The sequence below is a fragment of the Acinonyx jubatus genome, chromosome E1, assembly GCF_027475565.1.
Source record: "Acinonyx jubatus isolate Ajub_Pintada_27869175 chromosome E1, VMU_Ajub_asm_v1.0, whole genome shotgun sequence".
In the NCBI taxonomy this organism is placed as follows: Eukaryota; Metazoa; Chordata; class Mammalia; order Carnivora; family Felidae; genus Acinonyx; species Acinonyx jubatus.
This window is the reverse complement of record NC_069397.1, coordinates 44,591,146-44,616,289: the sequence shown is the minus strand read 5'-3', so window position 1 is coordinate 44,616,289 and position 25,144 is coordinate 44,591,146. Positions and strand designations below refer to the sequence as shown.

Below are 25,144 nucleotides of genomic sequence, written 5' to 3'. Positions count from 1 at the left end.
AACATAAAGTAACATTCAGACCACAGATACATACCCTGAATCTAGTCATTAAAAAAAAAAAAAAAAAAAAATCCAACACAAAATTAGGGGCTTCTGCTTACTTTTAAAAAGAGAGACTTTATTCTTCAAAAATGTCAAAAAAGGTTGAGTATTTCAAATTAAATGAGAATAAAAAGACATGACAAGTAATGTAATGCCTTATCCTTATTAGAGCTTGGGAAGAAGGGAGAAAATTCTACACAGGAAATTACTCGGTAAACTGACAAAATGTGGAAAATAAATGGTAGATTAGACAAAAAGTATATCGATGTTAAACTGTTTGAAATTGATAACTATACTGTGGTTATATAGAGGAACCTCCTTTCCTCAAGAAAGTCACACTAAAATTTTTAAAGAGTAAAGGGGCATAATGTATTTAACTTACTCTCAAGTGATTTTTTAAAAAGTGAGTGTGAGAGAGAAGACAGACTTGGGGAGAGAGGGAGACAGAACATGTATGTATGTACAGAGAGAGAATGATAAAATAAATGCAGTGAAAGTTAAAAACTCATGAATGTGTGGAAGGGCATGTGTTCTTTGTACTATTATTGCATCCTTTCAGTAAGCTTAAATTTATTTCAAAAAAATTTAAGTTGGCAAATGGAATTTTTAGGACTGAAATACACAAAAAACTAAAATTAAGAACTGAATACAGTTAAGGGCAGATTATACACCACTGAAGAGTGAATTAGTGAACTGTAAGATAGCCTTATCAAAAAGAAAATATCCTGCATAAAGCATATAGAGAGAAAAGGATAGGAAGAGATTTTAAGAGACAGAGATGATATGCATGTGGTCTATCAAATGCATAACTGGAGTCCTAAAAATAAAGGAAAGAGTGAAAATGAAGGGAGAAAAAATCTGAAGAGATAATGGATAATATCTTTTTGAAAGTGATGAAAGCCAACAAGCCATAAATTCAAGAAACACTACAAACATAAATAGATGATGAACAATGATGGAAGAAGGTATTGTGCTAAGTGAAAAATCAGAGAAAGATAAATATCATATGTTTTCCCTGGTATGTGGAATCTAAAAAACAAAATCAACCAACCAACCAACCAACCAACCAAATAGAAACAAACTTGTAAATACAGAGAACCAACTAGTGGCTGCCAAAGGGAGGGGGTTTGGGGAAGGGCAAAAAAGGTGAAGGAGATTAAGAGGTACATACCCTCAGTTATAAAACAAGTCATGGAGATGAAAAGTACAGTATACTAATTGTCCAATCACTATTGTATACCTGAAACTAATATAACATTGTATGTCAACTCTACTTTAATAATAATAATAAAAAAAAAAGAAAACCACTCCTGGGCACATCACTGTAAATCTAGAAAACTAAAAACAAGGAGAAAAAAGATCGCCTTTAAAGAGGCAGCAATTAAGACTAACAGTTGACTTCTCACCAGAAATAATTCAAGAAACCAGAAGACAGGGGCTCCTGGGTGGCTCAGTCAGTTGAGCATTTGACTTCAGCTCAGGTCATGATCTCACGGTTTGTGGATTCAAGCCCTACGTTGGGCTCTGTGCTGACAGCTCGGAGCCTGGACCCTGCTTCAGATTCTGTGCCTCCCTCTCTCTGCCCCTCCCCAACTCACACTGTGTCTCTGTCTCTCAAAAACGAATAAACATTTAAAAAAGTTAAAAAAAAAAAAAAAGCCAGAAGACAACTATATTTGAAAGTGTTGAAAGACAACTGCCAATCTAGAACTCTATTCCCAGCAAGAATATCCTGCAAAAATAAAGGCAAAATAAAGACATTTCCACATAAACCAAAGTAAATTTGCCACATGAAGGAAATACTAAAGGGTCTTCTCCAGACAAAATTAAAGGTGATCCCATCTAGAAGAAGTGAGGGATGAAGGAAGGAATGAGAATCAGTGAAATGATCAAATATATAGGTAAACCTAAATAATGGTGAGTATATAAAACAAAAATAATGTCTTGTAGAGTTTAAAATACATTCAGGGGAAATGAATGTAAGGCTCTTACATTGTCCAAGAAGAAAGGAAAAGTACCATTTGACATCAAACTTTGATTGATGTTTTAATCTTTAAGGTAAGCGCTGAAAGAAGTACAAGAATATGTAATTTCTAAGTCAAAAGGAAGAGATACAGAATAATAAAAAATGTTTTGATATATCAAAAATAAAGCAAGAAAGAAGAAAGCATGCAGAACAGGCAGTATAAGTAGAAAGCACATTGTAATGTGTTATATTTAAACACAAATATATCATTGGTTGAATTAATGTGGATTAACCAACATCTCCCTTAAGAGAAAAATTTGTCTGAATAAATTAAAAAAAGAAAGCTCAACTATACCCTATTAACAGTAAAACCATACAGAAATGCTGAAAGTAAAAGAATAAAACAAATTATACTCTGCAAGCACTGTGATCAAGAGAAAGGTAGGATAGCTACAGTAATATTAAACAAAGTCAACTTTCAAACAAAAGACATTATTAGAAATAAAGAGGACATTTAATTATGGTAAAACAGATTCACTAGGAAGATACAGCCATTCTAAATTTCAGTGTGTCTAATAACATAGGTTCCAAATATATAAAGCAAAAATTGTCAGGAACCAGAAGGAGAAACGGGAGAAAATTCCACAATCATAGTGTGAGATTTAATCACATCTTTCTCAGCAAATACTTTCTTTAAAATAAATAAGGGTATAAAATATTTGAGTACCACCATTAACAAAACTGACCCACACTAGACCCAGTAACTGTAGAATCCATATTATTTTCAGATGCACCTAGAACATTCCCTAAAAATTGACCATAAGCAGAGCTGTAAGGCAAATCTCAAAAAAATAGGGTCACCTGGACTGTCGTCTCTGTCCGTTAAACATCCGACTTTGGTTCAGGTCATGATCTCAAAGGTTGCTGAGTTCAAGCCCTGCATCAGTGAGTTCGAGCCCTGCACTAGGCTCTGTGCTGATAGCTCAGAGCCTGGAGCCTGCTTCAGATTCTGTGTCTCCCTCTCTCTCTGCCCCTCCCCTGTTCACACTCTGTCTTTCTCTCTCAAAAATAAATAAACAGTAAAAAAAATTTTTTTAATCAAAAAAATAAAATAATAATATAACAGAACTTAACTATACTGTTAACATGGAACCTAAGTTAATAAGAAGAAGAAAACAGGAAAGCACCAACTGTTTAGAAATTAACAATTACACCTTAAATACCTATGGGTCAAGAAGAAATCACAATGAGAGTTTAAAAACATTTTTAAGTGAATAATAATGAATATACCGCCAATGTAAATTTGTAAAATTTGTAAAAATTGCAGAAAAATTAGAAAATCAGAAGATTGAAACAATAAGTATCTACAACCCATTAACAGAAAACATTTACTACATTTCTTACCAACATTTCTCCAAAAAAAGTATACATACAAGTTTATGTTTTTTACCTTAAAAGCTTAAGAATTATCTCCTTATTCTTAAAACAAACTTCATAAACTTTATTTTAATGACTGTAAAAATCGAAGTTTATATTTCACTTTCTGTACAACCCTTTGAGGGCAGTTCCTATTTCTATAGTCTCATTCCCCAAAGGGTGCCTAAGAATGAAATAATTTCCTATGTTAATTCAAAAAATAATTTATGTCTAGAAAGTTTTTAATAAGTAGTACACAGAAGCTTTACTCCCTCATATATCAGAAATAAATATGTTTCATCCACAAACTCCTTTATCTGACTGTTCCTGGTAAATATTTAAGTGTTCCTACGTCTTATATTAAGAGTATGGCATGGCAGCCTTGGGGCACCTGGATAACTGAGTTAAGCATCTGTCTCTTAATTTCAGCTCAGGTCATGATCTCGCAGTTAGTGAGTTTGAGCCCTGCACTGGGCTCCATGTTGACAGTGCAGAGCCTGCGTGAGATTCTCTCTCTCCCTCCCTCTCTGCCTGTCCCCTGTTCACGCTCTCTCAAAATAAATAAATAAACTTAAAAAAAAAAAAAAGAGTATGGCAGCCTAGAGAAATGTAAACTTCCTTTTTTTAAAAATTAACCACTTAATAAATATATAAAGTTGTAGCATCAATTCAGATCCCTAAAAGAACTTCCCTTTCTAAAATAGCACACAGAATAAATGTAGCATAGTCACTTACCACTTGATCTGTTTTTACGACTTGATTTCCCTCCAGTAAGAAGCATCTTGAGACTATTCCGAAACATGGTTGTGCTATTCTAGTACTCACAGAACTGTAAAAGATAATATGGGAAAATGTTAGAAACCTGGATTTTCCTATTCAAAATACTATTAATAACTAATTTTAAATGCACTTTAAGGAATTAACTATGTTCAAATATATAGTAAAGAAATTTTAATGGTATGAGAAAAACATTTAATTAATTTAACTTAACTAAACATTTAAGTATTTCCTTAAAAGTACACTGTAGTACTCTGAGTACCATAAAAGATAAAGGCAGCTATCACTGAGGGCACACAGAAGTAGAAGAAAGTATTAAGTAGCTCTCAATACAGTCTACTCTTTCACTAACTCTCTATTTCTTGGACAATTTTCCCATATGCCCAACACACACACTCCCAAAGTTTAAGAGTCTAGAAACTTACAACAGTGCACATTTTCCATCGCAAGCCAGAATTCCACCTCAAAGACCACTAATAAATTAGTGCCTATTCTCTTTATGTCCCACTTCTATCAAAGCAAAGTTCTCCCAGTTGTGCTTTGGATTATGTCCTCTCTCACCTCCTCAGAGACTTTTAGCCAAAAATCATCTTCCTTTTCTTTCCCACACAGAGTTAATTTTTTTCTCTCTGAATCATTTCAATCATAACATAAACATGTTAGTATGTCTAACCAAAAACGAAAAGTAAGTACCTCTCTTTATTCCCACATGGTCCAATTACTGCTCCTATATCCTTACTCTTCATAGCAAAATTTCCAAAGTGTTGCCTTTAGCAGATTGAACAGAATAAACTTGAACTAAAACAGATGTTCCAAAAAAATATCCAAACCAAAGCAGTGAGAAATAAAAGTTGAAAAATGTAAAAGAGAGAAAAACAGGCCTATGGAATCCACTGAAAGCTTCTACCACACACATGACTGAACTCCCAGACGAAGAGAGAGAGAATATAAGCCAGAAGCAATATCTGAAATGATAACAACCAAGAACTTTCTAACATTAGTGAAAGATATAAAGTCACATCTTTAAAGACCTAGAGGAAAAAACAGATTTAAATAAGCAACAATCACGGTGCCTGGGAGGTTCAGTTGGTTAAGCACAATGACTCTTGATTTCAGCTCAGGTCATGATCTCATGGTTCATGACATTGAGACCCTCGTCAGATTCTGTGCTGAAAGCGCTGAGCCTGCTTGGGATTCTCTCTCTCCTTTTTTCTCTGTCCCTTCCCTGCTTGTACTCTCTCTCTCAAAATAAATAAACTTTAAAAATAAATAAATAGCAAGCAACAATCAACAGACTGAAAAATAACTTTAGACAGAAATTATGAATGGCAGAATACAATGGAATGACTTCTTAAAATTCTGAAAGGGGTGCTTGGCTGGCTCAGTCAACTGAGCATCCGGCTCTTGATTTCAGCTCAGGTCATGAACTCACAGTTTCATGAGTCCGAACCCCACATTGGGCTCTGTGCTGACAGTGCAGAGCCTGCTTGGGATTCTCCCTCTCTCTCTCTCTGCCCCTCACCTGCTCACACACACACACACACACACACACACACACACACTCTCTCTCTCTCTCTCTCTCTCTCTCTCTCTCTCTCTCTCAAAATAAATAAACTTTAAAAAAAATTCTGAAAGAAAATAGGTACCAATTAAGAAATCTATTCACAGTTTAAAAAATGTTTAAAAAATGAAAATGAAATAAAAGTGGTTTCAGAAAAACAAATAAAAATTTATCAGTAAAAGAAATACTAAAAACAAATTCTTCCAAAGGAAGGAAAATAATACTAGGGAAAAAAAAAAACAAATGCAAAAAGTAAGAGCTGTAAAAAAGGTAAATATTGGCAAACATGAACAATGACCATGAACAATGACATAAAAATAATTATATTACTATCTTGTTAAGTTTAAAATTTTAAAATGCATGAAAACAATTTTAAAAAGTCAGAACTGGAGTAAATGGGAGTCAAAGTTTCTAAGATATCTGCATTATGCAGGAAGTGGCAGAGGTAATAACCTACACCATACTGCAATAACTCAAAATTCATGTAGTAATTTCTAGGATAGCCATTAAAAAAGCTAACTGAGGTGAGAAAAAGAATAATTAAAATATTTCATTGAACCAAAGAAGAAGAGAAAAGGCACAGTGCACATCATTAAAACACAAATAGTAAGATAGTAACTTTAAACTCAAATTATAGTTATTATGTTAAATATTCCCTCTACTATAAGACTATTTACGGTCACAGAAAGATTAAATATAAGATGATGGGGAAAAGTGTACTATCCAAAAAAACAATAAAAAGGAAACTGTCATAGCTAAGCCAATATCAGATAAAGTCAACTTAAGGCAATAAGCACTACTAAAAAAAAAAAAAAAGACATTTCTTAATAATTAAAAAGTCATACCAACAAAAAGATATTATACTTCTATGTATGAATGGACCCAATAACAAAGCTTTAATATATATAAAGCAAAAAAAAAAAAAAAAGTTCAAACAACAAGACTAATAGATGATACAGACAAATCCATAATCACGTGGGAGATTAACACACCTTTGTTAATCACTACAAGATTAAGCAGGTGAAAAAAATTTTTTACCAAGATACAGAAGATTTGAACTATGTGACCAACCAGACTTAATATACATAGTACATTCTTCCAAATAAAAACAGAATATAGACTGTACACAATACACATACCAAAATGGACCATATGTTGAATCATAAAGCAAATCTCATTAAATTTCAAAGGACTGAAGTCTCTGAGAGTATATTCTCCGACTACAAGGCAATTAAGCTAGAAGTGAACAATTTTCAAAAATTGAGAAACTCCCCTACTGCTTGAAAATTAAGTGACATACTTCTAAATTACCCGAGTCAAAAAAATAAAAGTATATAAATCATCATGGAAATTTAAAAATATTTACAATAAATTATAATGAAAATATAAACTATGGAAACATAGAAAATGAAACTAAAACAATACTTGTAAATAAATGTAAAGAAGAATGCATGTATTAGAAGAGACAAATGAAAATCAATATCTAAGCTTCTATCTCAAAAGTTCAAAAACAAACAGCAAATCAAAGAAAGTAGAAGGAAAGAAAGAGTAAAGAGTAGACACAGATGATAAAGAAAACAAATCCAAAAAAGATCAAATCAATGAGCCAAACACTGGATTTCTGAAAAGGAGTAAAATTAATAAACCCCTAACAAGGCTGATCAAAAAATAACAGGGAAATTACAAACATCAGAAAGGAAATAAGGGGCATCATTTTAGTTATTCAAGTCTTTTTTATTTTTATTTTTTAAGTTTATTTTTTTGGTAATCTCTATAGCTAATATGGGGCTCAAACTCACAACGCCGAGATCAAGAGTCACATGCTCTTCTAACTGAGCCAGCTAGGTGCCCCAGATATTAAAGACCTTTTTTTTTCCATTTAAGAGAGAGAGAGAGAGAGACAGCACGTGAGCAGGGGAGAGGGGCAAAGGGAGAGAGAGAATCTTAAGCAGCCTCCATGCTCAGCACAGAACCTGACACAGGGCTTAATCCCATGACCTGAGCCAAAATCAAGAGCCAGATGCTCAACTGACTGAGCCACGTAGGCGTCCCTTAAAGGCTTTTTTAAAATAGGAACATAATATAACAACTTTACAACAAATTTAACATTTTATTTAAAACAAATTCCTTGAAAAATACAACTTACCAAAACTGACACAAAATTGAGCAGAAAATTTGAAGCAGGCCTATCTCTATTAAAGAAATTGAACTTATCAAAACTCCTCCCACAAGGAAAACTACAGGGCCAGATTACTATATAGATCTACCAAACATTTAAGGAACAAACAATACCAATCTTATAAAATTTCCTTAAGAAAACAGAATACTTCCAAAAATATTTTATGAGGGCATCATGCTCTTAATCCCAAAACCTAACAGAAACTACAAGAAAAGAAAATTACAGACCACATATCTTATGAACATGGACTCAAAAATCCTTAATTGAAGACATGGAAAATTACAAAGGTTACTTAAAAAGAAAATTTAAAGAATATTTAAACATGTAGAGATATACCATGTTCATAGAGTGGAAAGTTCACTGTTGTCAAAATGTTGATTCTCCCTATAATGTTCTAAAGAGACAACAATCTTAAATTCCAGCAGTCATTTTTTGGAGAAATTGAGAAGTTCATTCTAAAATGCATACAAAATGCATAAAATGCATACAAAAGAGCCTACAATATCCAAAGCAATCTTGGAAACTAACAAAAAAAGCTACAGCGTTTATACGACCTGAGTTCAAGACTTACTCTATAGCTCCAGAAATCATGACAGTATGGTACTCTCATAAGTATCATCAAGCAGATCAATAGTACTAAATAGGTAGCCCAGAAAAAGACCTACACTTAGATGGTCATTTTTGTTTTATACCAAGTTATTAATGAGTAAAGGAAAGTCTTTTCAACTAGTGGTGGTGGAACAAATAGATATTCACTTTAAAAAAATTAACCTTGATCTGTGCTTTACACTATACATGAAAGTTAATTCAAAGTAAATCAAGCATTAAACATCACATAAACATTAAAATAAGAAAGTTTTTAGAAGAAAACACTGAAGAGTATCTTCATAATTTAGAGACAGGCAAAGGATTCTTAGTACACACAAAGTAATAACCATAAAAGAAAAACATGATATATTTGGGCTTTATTAAATTTTTAAAAAACATGTACTTATAAAAAATTAACATCACCAAAACGAATAAGCAAGTCACAAACTGGGAGAAATTATTCACAAAACACATATCTAACATAGAACTGATATCCAAGATAAGGAACAACTACAACTCAGTAAAGAGACAGTCAAATTTTTAAATGGGTGAAAGATCTGAATAGACACTTTTATAAAGAAGATATATGAATGGCCAACACACATATTGAAAGAGATAACACAATTTGTCACTGCAGAAATACAAATTACAAAGAGCCAACACTATGCTTCACTAGAAGAGCAAACTTTTCAAAGACTGACAATATCAAATATTGACCAGGATGAAAAGCAACTGAAACTCTTAATATATTGTTTTAGTGTAAGAGTATAACTGCTTTGGACAGAAGTCTAGCAGTTTATTATAAAACTAAGCATATACCTATGACTCCACCCATTATATAATCCAGGAGGAATTACAACATGTGCATAAAAAGATTAGTATTGACAATTTTCATAGCAGCTTTATTCATAACAGCCAAAAAGTAGCCCAGGTGTCCATCAGTAGGAAAATGGATAAACTGTGGGATTTTCATACAGTGGGATACTACTCAGCAATAATTCATATATTCAACAACACAGACAAATCTTAAAATATAATATGTTGAATAAAAGACTCTTACATGAAAGTGTATGTAGTAATTAATGGTAGAAAAAAATCAAGAGTAATGATTGTCTCTTGCATGTAGATGTGAGGATTAACTGAGAGAAAGGCACAAGGAAACTTTCCAAGATAATGGTAAATTCTGTATCTTGAAGGAGTTTGGAATACACAGATGTATGTATGTCAAGATTCAGTAAATGTTCACATCAGATTAAGTTTACTTATTTTTGAGAGAGAGAGAGAGAGAGTGCATAAGCAGGGGAGGGAGAGAGAAGGAGAGGCAGAGGATCTGAAGCAGGCTCCATGCTGACAGCAGACAGCTGGATGCGGGGCTTGAGCCCAGAAACCGTGAGATCATGGCCTGAGCCAAAGTAAGAGGCTTAACAGACTGAGCCGCCCAGGCACCCCTCAATTTTTATTTTCTTGAAAGAGAATGAAAAACTATTTTCTTATGTATAAGATTTTCTATGAATATACAAACATCAACAAAATATGTAAAATATTCTATATGTATGATCTCTTTTAGTCCCCAACGAAACCTCAAGATGGGTGGTATTTGCTTTGTTTTAAAGAAAATTTTGAGATAAAGGAAAGTAAAATAGCATGCTTACAGTTATACAGCTAATATAAGCCTAAGACCATATTTGAACCCATGCTTTTGGTCCTCCTCTTCAGTGCCTATTCTTATACAAGGGACACAATCTATTTAAAACATTAACTGAAACTATGAAAGTTCTAAATCTAATGATCCTAATTAAAAGTCTCAAGTATTATTCCATTTGACTCTGGTTTTTGAAATAATGCCTTTTAACTCATTTTACCTTAATCTAGTGAGTTCACAAAAAAAAAGAAAGAAAGAAACATACTGTTACAGGTTGGCTTTAGTCTTTGCAAATGTACCAAGAAAAATTACGACAAAACACACTGAGGAGGAAAAGAAAAGATACCCTGCTTTAGTGGACTCTATGACATCCTACCCAGATCCCTGTAACAGGATCAGAGTACACATTCCTCAGGTGTTAATTAATGGCTCAGAGCTGTTCCCACCTTCAGAGAATGATCTAGGCTAACTAGAGCCACCAATGTCTTTTTAATACAGAGGTACAAAAGACCATCTCCTTTAACTCAAAGGGGGACAACATTGTGGTATGACTTATGCTCCAAAGCTCTCACCCAACTCTTCCTACGCTTGATTTTTCTTCAAATACTCATCTGTAAATGATATACCTGTTTGTCCCCCCACTAGAATATAAGCTCCATGAAGACATGAAAATTGCCTGTTTCATTGCTGCAAACCCATAACTGGAGAATAGTGCCTGGTAAACAGTGGATGCCAAATATATATTGATTGAATTAATCAATTATATTTCTTCAGTTTGTATATCACTGTCCAAATCAAATCCCTTATAAGGGAAACCTGGTCTTAACTCTTTTTATCCTCAATGCCTAGCTCATGGGAGGCTCTCAACACTTCTTGAATGAGTAAATAAATGAATGAATAATTGAGCAAAGAACTGGATTCATCAGATTACTAACCTGTTAAAGAGGTAAGGGGACACAATACAAGTAAATTTCAATAGACAAGAACAGGTTATGAATTAACTATAACAATGGGCACTACCTAGGATGATTAAGCACCAGGGAAACAGAAATTCTCTAGGCAAGTTCAAATATTTATATGAGAAACAGACAAGAAAATTCTAGTCATACTTCAAACTTCTGCCTAACTCAGAAGTTATATAGCTATATACATATAACTTTGAATATATATGTACAGTTCTTCAAAGTCTCAAAATGAAAAAAAATTAACAGCACAGATTATGTGACTAAACCATTATTTAAAATTTACTAGACCAGGAGCCAAACATAAATAAAAATCTCATGTCTAAAAATAAGCCAAGATAATATTCTAAGGTTAACTTAAGTAAAAAACGATGATGTATGCAATAAAATAATTACAATGATCACTTTTTGAAGTGTAGAGATTTTTTTCTTTGCTAGTCCTAAAATATTTTATAAAAGTTGACTGAAATGTATAAAGAATAAAATGAAACATAAAATACTTATTTAAAACTAATTATCCATCTCATAGTTATACTTTGATAAAATGACTTTCTTATTCAAGATAACACATCACCAGAAAATTTATTGTAATAAAATATTAATATAGAAACTCCACAAAATTGAAGCTAAGTGGGAAATGGCAATTTCATCTAATTGGATTTATGACAGTAATATATGGCTAAATTTCATCTTACTTTTTCCAAATTATATATCCAAATTTAAAAATGGTAACTCTCTCAGGAGAAATCATCAAATAAATTCCTGGCAAGTAAAAGTCTCTGGCAGTAAGATACCAAAGAAGCCATTCACATCCCCCCAGTCATTTCTAATTGTCTTAAACTTAACTGATTCAAACATTATGTTATCTGCATGGCCCCTAAGCATTTTATGCTTATGACACCTGATCTAAACCATTCAAGAAAAGTATTGACTATTTTCTAAATGGTCCACCAAGGCTGGAGACTCAACCTATTACTCAATATAGTCTTGCACTATTTTATTCATAAAAATGTTTATGTAATAATAACGAAATCAAATTAACTATTAAGCACTTCTGCACTACTCAGGCTAAATAATTATGGTATTCCCATTAGCTTTTCCACAGAGGGTATCTTTCAGTATAAGCCAGCTTTCTTAAAAAAATCTTTTTCTATATCCTTTTCCATTTTGAGTGCTTGGTATTATTTTTATTCTCATTTTTGGTTTTGTGATGGATTGGCCTATTCTTATATTTTTGTTTTCCAATTCTAGAAACAAGTTTCTTGACATTAGAACTATGCCTAGTGGATAAACTACACCATTCAAGTGCTTTTAAAGTTCCATGGGATCTGAAGAAAATGTTTCAAATAGTAAGAAAATAAAAAGTAAGGAAAGGTAATAAAGTAAGACATTATCTGTAGAACTCTAATTACAAAAACAAGAATGCATAGTGATCCAAATGATGGATTAATGAGTATTATCTTTCCTTACCCAGATAACCAACAAAACCTCCTTTTATGATTTTCTCCACAATGCTAATTTGGATAATGCCTTCAGAGACCCCTTGAAAACAACCTGTTGGTATAACTACGAAAAAGTAAATTATATATGTTTAAAGTAAATGTTACCCATTTTCCAGCATGTATCAACCTAAAGCTTCCCTTAAGAGAAATTTCTGTAAGGGAACAAAACATACACAATCACACATTTACAAAATTTCAAAGAAATTTTTAAATATTGTATGAAAGGATGCAGTGGTTAATGATGTAGATGTGATGGAAACATTGAAAAAAAGTGGTAATATTTTATAATACATGGTTTTAATGAAACATACTAAAAATTAACACATATACTTGAATTTTAAAAATACATATTTTAAAAATATCTAAAAGATAGCATTATTCCTTACACCCTTCAGAACCTTCCTCCCCATTAAGCTAAGCTGCCTAACTTCTAAATTTCAACTCAAGCAATTATTTTAGCATAGGTAATCTGTCCAGATGGATTTACAATTGATGAGTTCTCAATTCATCCCAGATTCTGGATCTTTATAACACAGACCAAGGATCAATATGTCCTCAGTTTGCCCTTCCTACCCAACTATAGCTACAAATACCATCTGAGCCCCTGAGGTGCACTGCCTAGGAAACAATGCCTGGGAAACAACCCAGATGAGATAACAGGATTTAGAAAAGGTATTCAGTGGATAAATTGCTTTATTATTACACAGTATTGTTCACTACGAAAAACAGGGGGAAAAAAAGAAGGAAATAGAAACATCTGGAATTTTCTAAAAGAATGATTCAACAATGAAATAAATTATCACTATTATATCCTCCTTTGCTTTTCTTATCACTTTGCCTTAAAGTGTTGCATCAACTTTCAAGACACAAGTTTGGAGACACCAGCTTTCTAGCCACTGTTTTTTGTTTTTTGTTTTTTTTAAGCCCTCAGAGAACACATTTGAGAATACAGGAATTTTCATTTTCTGCCCAAAATGTCAGAGAAGAATACTGTCAAAGGAAGACGTTTTACAAGTATTAGATGAGAAGATGAATACAAAAAGAGAGACAAAAGCACTCTCAACTCTTATGAAGGTGAAACTGATCACGTAAAATATCTCAGACTATGAGTCTTCAGATAACCTTATGACAGATGAATTTTCTCACATTCAATAATCAATGAGTGAATCCTAGAAATGCAAGGTCATTCACAGAAATGAACCATCAATATATGAAAAATCAATCAATGTAATACACCATACTAATAAGGGACAAAACTCTAATAATCACCTCAACAACAACAACAAAAAAAGCATTTGACAAAAGCCTATACCCTTCTATGACAAAAACACTAAACACACTTAGAAGGAAATTTCCTCAATCTGATAAAGGGCATCTATGAGAAACCTACAGCTAATATCCTACTTAATGCTGAAAGACATTACTTCCCCCCAAGATTAAGAATAAGACAAGGGTGCCTGCTGTCATCACTTCCATTCAACATTGTTACAAAAGTTCTAGCCAGGGCAATTAAGAAAAAGAAACGAAAGTATCCAAATGGGGAAGGAAGAAGTAAATCTATCTATATTCACAGATAACATGACCTTATATCTGAAAATTCTCAAGAATCCACCAAAAAAAACCCATCAGAGCAATAAGAGAATTCAGCAAAGCTGCAGCACACAAAAATCAATTGTATTTCTATACACTAGCAATGAAAATCCAAAAATGAAATCAAGAAAACAATTCCATTTACAAGAGCAATGGAAAATGGAATTTTTAAAAATTTAGGAATAAAATGAGCAAAAAAGCACAAGACATGTATGCTGAAAACTACAAAGCATCATTGAAAAAACTTTAAAAAGACCTAATTAAATGGAAAGACACCCATGTTCATGAATTGGAAAGCTTAATGTTGTTGAGATGGCAATATTCTTCAAATTGATCTATAGATTCAGTGCAATACACCTAACAAAATCCCAGCTACCTTCTTTGCAGAAATCAAGAAGTCAATTCTAGAATTCATACAGAAATACAAGGGATCCAGAATAGACAAAACAATCTTGAAAAAGGACAAAGTCAATAAAATAAAGGCCCTCTCCCAAAGGCATCCATATTCTAACCTCTAGGATTTACATGACAAAAGGGACTTTGTAGAAGTGATTAAGTTAAAAAATTTAAGAAAGGGAGATTATCCTAGATTTTATCTAGATAAGCCTAATGTAATCACAAGAGTCCTTATAACAGGAAAAAACTGCAGAACAATCTCAGAAGATGTAATGACAGAAGAAAGGTCAAAGTGATGTGGCCATAAGCCCAGAAATTCAGGTGGCTTCCAAACAGTGGAAAAGGCAAGGAACAGATTCTCTCCTAATGCCTCCAGAAGGACTACAACTATGCTAAAACCTTGTTTTTAGCCCATATACAACCCATTTCAACCTTCTGATCTCCAGAACTGTAAAAAATATAATATCTTAGTGTTGTTTTAAACTACTAAATTTATGGTAATTTGTTACAAGAACAACAGAAAATGAATACAATCACAATAGCAACAAACATGTATAACATAGTTATTATTACCACATAACAATGTCTCAAACACCTATAAAAGCGTGCAGCTGCCACACTAATAATGTACCTGTCCAAGTTTCTTCTTATTCAAGAACTGTTTATTATACTACTCTAGATCTATCTTTTTATATGTAAAAGCAAAAGTTCTCAGTTCTCAGGGAAAACAGTTGATTTTTTTTTGAGGGGAGGCACCAGTTTAAAGTAATTCTATGCTTCTTACATCAAGTTATTCCACATCATTTAACTCAGCTCTATAGTCAAACCAAAAGACATTCAACTAATAATACATAGTTGTGACAAAAATAAACCTCACACACTGATTAAAAATTTACACCATAGCTATAGAGTTCACAAGACACCTGAGTCTCATAACATATCACAAAAAACAACAGCATTGGGGTGCGCCATGGATGTGCAATGTGTACAGAAATCTAAATCTTAGCCTCAAATCTTGCTATTAACCTATACAATCTTAAAGTTTTCTAGTTAGATCACCAAAGAAAAAGATGGGCACATAAATAGAAGTGTGGCATGCAACAGCACAAGAAAATATACATAAAACTTTTTTCCTCCAGATTTTAGGAAGTGGTTTCAACAAATATAGTGATACAGATGAAGGCTTTTGAGTTCTAGGCATCAATTTCCTCCGGTCTTTCGTTTCCTTTCACCAAATGAGAATACTGGACCTATCATTTCAATCACTCTCTGACCAAACTCCCTAGCCCCTTTGTTCTCTGGTTCCATACACCAGACAAAAATCAAAATTCAAGCTGATTCTACTCTGCCAAGGCCATTAAGCACTACTGGAGAAAAGTCATGTCATCAGACTAGACTGATACACTAGAAATCCACAGTTGCAAATTTCAACTGACCCTTTTCACTGTTTAGCAATTTACTGTTTTTCTCTAGTCAATTCCTTCTCAACACTGTTTGACCTCTCATTTCTCTCCATCACTCTCAGCCAATGGTTTTGGCTCCTATTAACACAAAGAAAAACACATGTCTTCAAAATCGTAAGAACTCCTTCAACTACCTACCAACAAACCTACAAATTTAAGCCAATTAACACACCTTCTCCTCCTATTAAAATAAATATATTAATTAGGTGAAGGGGATTGAGAGTATACTTATCTTGATGAGCACTGAGTAATGTATAAAATTGCTGAATCACTATATTGTACACCTGAAACTAATTTAACACTCTGTTAACTACACTGGAATTGAAAAAATTTTTAAAGAAAATCATATAAATTCCTTCCAGAAGAAAGTGTTATCAATCTAAATAGGATAAAAATAAATGTACTCTGTCACTAACACTATAAAAATAGATAGGTAGATAGATAAATGTATTACTTTCAAATTCTCTACCTTTGCTCTATACTCCACCCACTTCCATTCTTCTTGGGACCTTTTATATTTTTACTTCTTCTGTATTTTGAATTTCTTTCTTTAATGGCTCCTTCCATCAGCATTTCCCTATGCTCAAAAATCCTCTCAACTTTGAAAAATAAAAATCCTTTCTTAATACCTCCCTTTCTAGTTAATCGATTGCCATTACTCTGTCACTCTCCTCTAATTGTAGCTACTACTTTCTAGCCCAGTAAATCAGCACTGTCACTAAGTTGTTTATTCATCTTTTATCCTTTCTAATTCACCTAACTTTTCTAACCAGTCAGAATATACCTTCACTCATGCCACAGACTAGATTAGTTCCGCTAATTATAACTCCCAATACTTAAACACCTTTTTCCTGATCTTTTATAACACTAATAAATTACAATGTTCAACTTCCACACTAAACATAGGAGTGTCCTATGAGGCAACAGACCATGCTTGTCATGTTCACTGCCATGCTTGTACTTACACACTGACTGGCACATTCTACAGGCTCAATAAATCATGAATAAATGGATGGCAAAACCAAGACCAAGCCATACCCTACATCTGGTGATAAACATAGAAAATATTGTAAATCAATATGAAGCATATTTTCTTAAAATGCTTCAGAATAAAGGGAACATGTACCCACTCATTCATTCAGCAAACATGTATTTTCATGCTACCAAGCACCATGTACTGTCCTAGGTGCTAATGATAAAAAAGCAGTCCATTCTCTCATGGAGTTTATGATCCAGCTAGCTAATCAAAGGAAAGGGATGCCCTTTCAAAGGATCTAATTCAAATCCAAAAGACAATACAGTAAGAGATGGCCTTCATAAAACAGGGACAGAAAACAACCATTTTCTTTAAAAAAGCATGAAATTGGGGCGCCTGGGTGGCTCAGTCGGTTAAGCGGCCGACTTCAGCTCAGGTCATGATCTCATGGTCCGTGAGTTCAAGCCCCATGTCGGGCTCTGTGCTTACAGCTCAGAGCCTGGAGCCTGTTTCAGATTCTGTGTCTCCCTCTCTCTGACCCTCCCCCGTTCATGCTCTGTCTCTCTCTGTCTCAAAAAAAAAAAAAAAAAAAAAAAAGTTAAAAAAAATTTTTTTTAAAGCATGAAATTAAAAGATAAAAAGAGAGATAAGAGACATAAGGAAGGTTTATCTAAAAGGTAACACACACACACAAACATACACACAAAACCCACAGTAGATATGTATGAGGAAGAGGGGATACTGTGAAAAATCAATCAATTCAGCAATGCAGGGGGAAAGTTTGATATACTTAATAAATATTTGATATACTTAATACATACGAATATACCTGATATACTTAATATACAAGAATCAGAAGCCAGCTCCTGATAAATACTAATCTGCTTTTTATGGATTTACCTATTCCAGATTTTTCACATAAGTAGGTTTCCAATTATTTTTAAATATCATAATTTAAATTTTTCTTCAAAAAATCATTTCTTCTAACTTTTCAATCTGTAAACCAAAACTTACATGCAATATCCTCCTGCTCTTAATCTTCATTATATATGTAGTTAAATCTCTTGTTCTCTCCTTCCTTCAACTAAGAGTTATCATTTTCTACTATATATCAGGCAATATTCTAGGTATTAGAAATATAAAGCTCTATTTTATTTTATTTGACTTCACTTTTTACTTCTTTATTTTATTATATTTTTATTTCATTTATTTTAGTGTATTTTGAGAGTGGGAGGAAGCAGCAGAGAGAGGGAGAGAGAATACCAAGCAGGCTCCATGCTGCCAGTACAGAGCCCGACACAGGGTTCAACCTCACAAACCATGAGATCATGAGATCATGACCTGAGACAAAATCAAGAGTTGGATGCTTAACCATCTAAGCCACCCAGGCACCCTGGAAATATAAAGCTTTAAAACAAAAGCCAGACAAGATTTTTGCTAATTTAGAAGGGAAAAGAAACAATAAGTAAACAAATGAATACATGATCTAATTTCAAGGAGTGAAAAATGCTATGAAGACAAATAAAGAAGGGCAACATTTAAAGAGTGAGAGAAGGTGCTATCTTACACAAATAAGATCAGGGAAAGTTTGTCTGAGAGGATGACATTTGCAGAGATCTGAATGAAATGAGAACGTAATCTTTCAGAATGTATATGAAGATCGAGGCCAGAGAGAAAGCAATTACAAAAATACTGAGGCGGGAATGAGCTTGGAATGTTCAAGGAACAACAATGAAGTCCAATGTGGCTGGAGAAGAATAAGAAGGAATGGTAGATGAGGCCACAGAGATAGTTAGGGTTCAGATTTTAAAGGGCACTGTAGATCTGGGTAAAGACTGAATTTTATCCTCAGTATGATGGGACACGACTAGAGAATTGTGATGAAATACTGGTCCATAAAGAATAGATTGCAGGCACTCCAACTCTTAGATTGAGTAGCCCAGGAGATTATGAGGACTACCACCAGGATGACAGAAATGACATGCTATCTGGTTAGAAGCGCTATATTTTAAAGATATAACTTACAGGATTTGCTGATATGGTGATATGAGGTGTGAAGACATGAGATTAATGTTGTTTATAAATATTTTCTCCTTTTCCTTGGTCAGAGAGTTACCTAATATTCTTATCAAAAAAAAAAACAGATTTTTGGTGTATTTGTTAAATCTATTTTTAAAAGTTCTACTTCATTGACTTCTACCTTCATGTTTTTAAATTCCTTTCTTTTACTTTTTTATTTTGTTGTTTTTATCCGGTTTCTTAGGTTCAGAGTTTAATTCATTTATATGTTGTGGGCTTTAATTCACTTACACATTATGGGCTTCATTCTAAAACTGTAAAGTTTTCTACAAATAGCACTTGCACACCTCCAACACTCCCCACAGATGTTCACTTCTATATATAATCTATCATTCTGCTGATTATCTTTTAAGCTGGGGCGGAGGTGGCAGGGAGGGATTTTAAGACAGAGTTTTAAAATTTCCCAAGTATTTCAATTTTTTGTTGTTTTAGCTCTTCCTTTTGTAGTCAGGAATGTGTTTCTTAGATTTGTGTTTTTCAAAATTTGAGTTTTTGGGGGGCCTAGTACATGTTTAGTTTTCAAAAATGTTCCACTGCTTTTTAAATGAATGCTCTTTGTTCATGGGCAGGATATGATAAAAAGGTATTCAAGCATAAGAAGAGAAGAACTATACTAGATGGCTTTTATGAACACAGCACTGTACCACAATGATCAAAAGGATACACTTGCTGTCCTACTTCCTAGATATGTTATATTGGGCAAGTTACTTAAACTCTCTATATCTTACAGATGGCTGTGAAATTAAATAATTCATGTAAAAACTTAGCACAGTTCCTGGCTTATGAAAAAGCCCATTATATATTATTTTTTATAGTAAAAGCCCATTAAATATTGGTCACTATTATTTTAGGAGGCTTCAAAGTCAAAAATTGTATAACTATTTTATTAAGATTTAACAAAAATAAAGACATTTATGTAAATTAGAGAGTCAAACATACTGCTATCTCAGCTTGTCTAACTCCTACTCATCCTTCAAATTTTAGCTCAGACATCTCCCAGAAGACTCCCAGGACTACCCCAGCCAAGTTCTGGTTACCTATCCCTCCTCTGTCCTTCTCATATAATAAACACTTACATTCTATCATAATTGCTTTTTTAACTGTTCCCTCTACTAGCCTATGAATGCAAAAATTCAATTTTTTATCTCTGCACATTCTGTGTCCAACACATAAAAGGTGCTCAATAAATATTTGCAGAATGAAGACATAAACTAACACAGTAATAACTAGATTACAAAGAAAATGAATTGCAATGACATCTTGCCCTAGTCCATCCCCTCCCAGGACAATTAGCAAATCACACACACACACACACACACACACACACACACACACACACACACTCACCCCACATCACACCAGGACCCTGATCCATAAAAACCCAGGATATAGAGATTATCAATGCAATAGTAATTCACCAGAGTTCTGCTCTAAGAGGCAATTGATATTAGCAACATAAAGATTGGTTTACCTTATAAATATATCATTCTGAAACTGAACTATTTGCAAGAATTGAACGACCCGTACCCCCGTCTTGACAAAAACACCCCTTTTTAATGAAACAAACAGACATGGTTTCAGAGAAACACATTATTGGGCTGACAGCCATAATGAACACAGTGAAAAATTCCTCTAAGCCTTATCTTCTGGAAGTGAGAAACACTCAGAGGACTCCTTGGTAACAGTAACCTAGTTTCTGTTACCCTGTGAATATACAATGTTCTGATAAATTATATCCATCACAAGAACTTCTCCCATTTGTTGGAAAAGAGGATCAAGAAATAATCTTTGAACCCCAAATTGGAAATACTCAGAATCCACAATGCGTTAGACTCAACCCCACAGCATTCTTTCAAATATCTCCTATCTTCCCCGAGACTGGTGAGATAGCAAGTGAAAGTTTCAGTTAAGAAAAGCTACGATGAGTAAGCCACAACAATTTTTCAGTTGGTCTATTTGCTGTACCTGGTTCACTCAACAAATACTCACAATATCTGAATGGAGTGGGACTCATAAGATGCACTGTGGAATGCCCAGGATTTCTGAAAGAAGCTTAGGGTTAAGAAAGTAGAAGTTACTACACTTCAGCAGTATGCTGGCCCTCCAAGCCTGACCAGTACCGATGAACTATTTGCTAACAACTGTGAAACTATAATTTTATAAAAAGAAATACAGTAAAACCTTGGTTTGTGAGCATAATTTGTTCCAGAAACACACTTGTAATCCAAAGCACTTGTATATCAAGGCAAATTTCCCTATAAGAAATAATGGAAACTCAGATGATTCATTCCACAACCCAAAAATATTCACATAAAAATGATTGCAATGCTGTAATATAATACAAAATAATAAATAAAACACAAAATATAAAGAAAATAAATTAACCTGCACTTACCTTTGACAACCTTTGTAGCTAGTGTGAGGGAGACAAGAAAGAGGAGGGTTATTATGTAGGATGACTTTCACTATCACAAAGGAAATCACTGCTATCTACTGGCTCAATGGAATCTTTTTCTTTTTGTGCAACTTTAACAAGAAACCTATCCAACAACACTTGCTTTTGCCTCTTTTTGAAGATTTTGCAGAAATGTGACACTGCATTGACTATCACACAATCCCACAGCCAGAGAGAGAACCATTGCCTCAGTTGTGATCATGGGAGTTCAGCATCACATCACATACTACTCATATTGCAAGACATCACTTATTTCTCAAGTTAAAAATTATTAGAAATATTTGCTCATCTTGTGGCACACTCGCAGAACAAGTTACTCATAATCCAAGGTTTTACTGTATATACTTAGTCTTCAACTTGTTCTAGGCACACTGTTTCTAAAACCCTTGTACTTTGCTAAGAGAGTGGTAAGGTTATTTTTTGTGTTAACGAGATGACTTTTGGAAAGCCTCTGGGTAACGTAAGAATGAGGGTTGGTTGCCAAGAGAACCAAACATGTGACTGGATAGAGCTGGAACTTTTAGTCTCACCCCACAGACTTTGGAGGAAGGAGAGAAGGGCTGGAGTTTGAATCAGTCACCAATGCCCAAAGATTTAATTGATTGTGTGTATGTAATGAAGTCTCCATAAAAACCCAGAAGAATGGGGTTCACAGAGCTTCCACCAGGTTGGTGAACACATGGAGATTTGGGGAGTGGGGTGCACATAGACAAAATGGAAGCTCCGTGCCCCTTCCTGCATACCTTGCCCTATGCATGTCTTCCATCTGGATGCTCCTCAGTTACAGCCTTTTACAATAAACTGATAATCTCATTAGTAAAAAGTTTCTCTGAATTCTGCAAGCCACTCTAGCACATCAACTGAACACAAGGAAGAGGTCATGGGACCTTCCAAACTATAGCCAGTAGGGTCACAAGCCTGACACCCAGACTTGCAATAGGCATCTGAAGTGGGCTGTGGGAGGGAGGGGGCAATCTTATAGCACTGAGCCCTTAACCTGTGGGATCTGACCCTATCTCTGCAAAGGGTCAGAATTAAGATAACTGTTCAGTGGTTCTGAAAAAAACGTATCAGACTGACCAACTACAATTTCAGATAATAACATACATGTTACTAAATGGGGTGCAGTATCTGACCAAGCTCCTGATATATGCTCTGTCTGCTAATTTTATACAATCAGAAGCTTTGAGGACCCAGGGGACCACCACCTATACATCTTAGCCAGCACCTTCCAAAGGGTGATGATAAACAGTTTTGATTTCAGCAATTTACCAAAATAAAAAGGGTTGATTAAAGAAGCAGCTATGAGGGAGAGGAAGGAAATTTGGCACAACAGCATGGAGACCTTCAGTTTGTCTCATCCCTGAAACACAGCTAGATCAGCACCAAACCATTTTGCACATCTAGGAAATTGATCTGAGAATTAACACAACGATCTGCATAACTTGAGCCATAGAACCTGGCAGGTACCCGGTGCAGAGAGGTGAAATGGGGCAGAGAAAAGCCGCAGAGGATAGAGAGCTGTTTTTGCAGAGAGAGAAGAGAGAAAAGGGGGAGAGTGTGATACATCGGGAGAGTACAGGAAAACACTCTCCCAAAAGTAGCTAGAGAGAAAGAGAGAACGAGTGAAAACACTCACAGGGGACCAAACAAACAAGAAATCTGTTCCCCAAAACCAGTGACAGGAAGACAGGAGAGGGTTTCAATACCACCAGGATTCTATAAACAGTGGAGCACAGAGTCTGAAGTTCTAGATAGTGCTCTGGGGAGGAAGTAGGGCAAATCCCCAGGGGCAGATAGAAGGGTCTAAGGGGTCCTTGTGCCACAAGGGGAGAAGCAGTTTCCCTGCCTGGAAAGTAGAGGCCACATGACCTCCCCACTGGCAAAGGTCCCAGCAGACTCCAGAGAACAGCCACGTTTGCTGCTACTGGGACAAAGACATCAGACTGAGGTGAAACCCGGCACTGGCTGTGTGTTGTGGTTTGCCATAATGTCTGAACCTCTGCTGCTGCACTGATCTCACGAACAGTGTGGGGTTCTAAAACACAACCCCATCTGAGATAAAACTCTTGAGGGAGGTGCCACCTGGCAGGCAGGCAGCTTGGACATGAACAGGGTAGCGGCAGGGAGTGGACAGAGGCCAGAGACAAAGAAAGGGTGCTTGATCAAGGAGTGACAGCAGGAAGTTCCTGTGCCAGAGACTAGGGAGCTGGGTGAAGTCATTTCCACCTCTCCTGTGCATGGGCATGCATACCACACTGATCCACCCCAGTAAGCTAAACAGCACCACCTAGTGAAGAACGGAGCCATTACAACAAGTCCCACCTAAATGCACCCTCCAAGCACATCTCCTAGAAGACCAGCACAAGTCACTTCACCTATTTAGTGTCCAGACTATAGAGGACTTCATATTTTCAGTTCTAAGGAAAACTGGATGTAACTTCATTCAGGTTTAATTCTGTCTGCTCGTTCATTTATTAGTTTTTTTTTATTCCGTTTTCATTTAAATTGTTTTTTTTTTCCTTTTTTTTTCTTGGATACCGAAAGAGAAAAATTTATTTTTATATTCTTTTTTTGAATTTTTTCAATTTGTAATTATTTTTTTTACTTTTTAAAATTTTTTATTCTATTTAATTTTATTTCATTTTGTTCTATAAGTTTTTTTAATTTTTTAATTTTTTACCTTTTTTCTTTTCTTTCCCTTTTTTCTCTGTTCTTTTAAGCTTCTTTCAACAAGCAGACCAAAACACACCTAGGATCTAGCTTCCTTTGAGTTTTTTGTTTTGTTTTAAATTTTTTAATTTAAATTTTTTATTTTATTTTTTTTTCTTCTTCCAAAATGATAAAACAAAGGAATTCACCCCAGAAGAAAGAACAGGAAGAAATGACAGCCAAGGGCTTAATCAACACAGATATAAGCAAGATGTATGAACTAAAATTTAGAACCACGATAATAAGAATACCAGCTGCGGTTGCAAAAAAGCATGGAATCCCTTTCTGTGGAGATAAAAGAAGTAAAATCTAGTTAGGACAACATTAAAAATTCTATTAACAGAGATGAAATCTCAAATTGATGCCATGTTGACAAGGACGGATGAAGCAGAGCAGCGAATCAGCGATAAAGAAGAAAAAATTATGGAGAATAATGAAGCAGAAAAAAGGAGAAATAAAGGCAAAAGAGCACAATACAAAACTCAGAGAACTCAGTGACTTGTTAAAAAGGAATAATATCCAAATCATAGGAGTCCCAGAAGATGGAAGAGAGAGAAAAGGGGACAGAAGGTTTATGTGAGCAAATTATAGCAGAAAACTTTCCTAATATGAGGAAGGGGACAGACATCAAAATCCAAGCAGCACAGAGAACTCCCATTAGATCCAACAAAAACCGACCATCATCAAGGCATATCACCGTCAAATTCACAAAATACAAAGACAAGAAAAGAATTATGAAAGCAGCAAAAGAAAAAAAGTCCTTAATGTATATGGGAAGACAGATCAGGTCTGCAGCAGAACTATCCACAGGAACTTGGCAGGCCATAAAGGAGTGGCA

General features: G+C 34.5%; 1 protein-coding gene across 10 annotated transcripts in view; it reads right to left on the bottom strand.

Annotated features, from left to right (window-relative positions):
• Positions 1–25,144, bottom strand: part of TANC2 (tetratricopeptide repeat, ankyrin repeat and coiled-coil containing 2) — a 365,567-nt gene that overhangs the window by 300,632 nt on the left and 39,791 nt on the right. For all 10 annotated transcript variants that reach the window (XM_053211751.1, XM_027047991.2, XM_053211753.1 and 7 more), the window contains exon 2: positions 4,160–4,253. In XM_053211751.1, coding sequence (XP_053067726.1) covers positions 4,160–4,226 — 67 coding nt within the window. In that variant the 5' untranslated portion in view covers positions 4,227–4,253. The remainder of the gene's footprint in view (positions 1–4,159; positions 4,254–25,144) is intronic.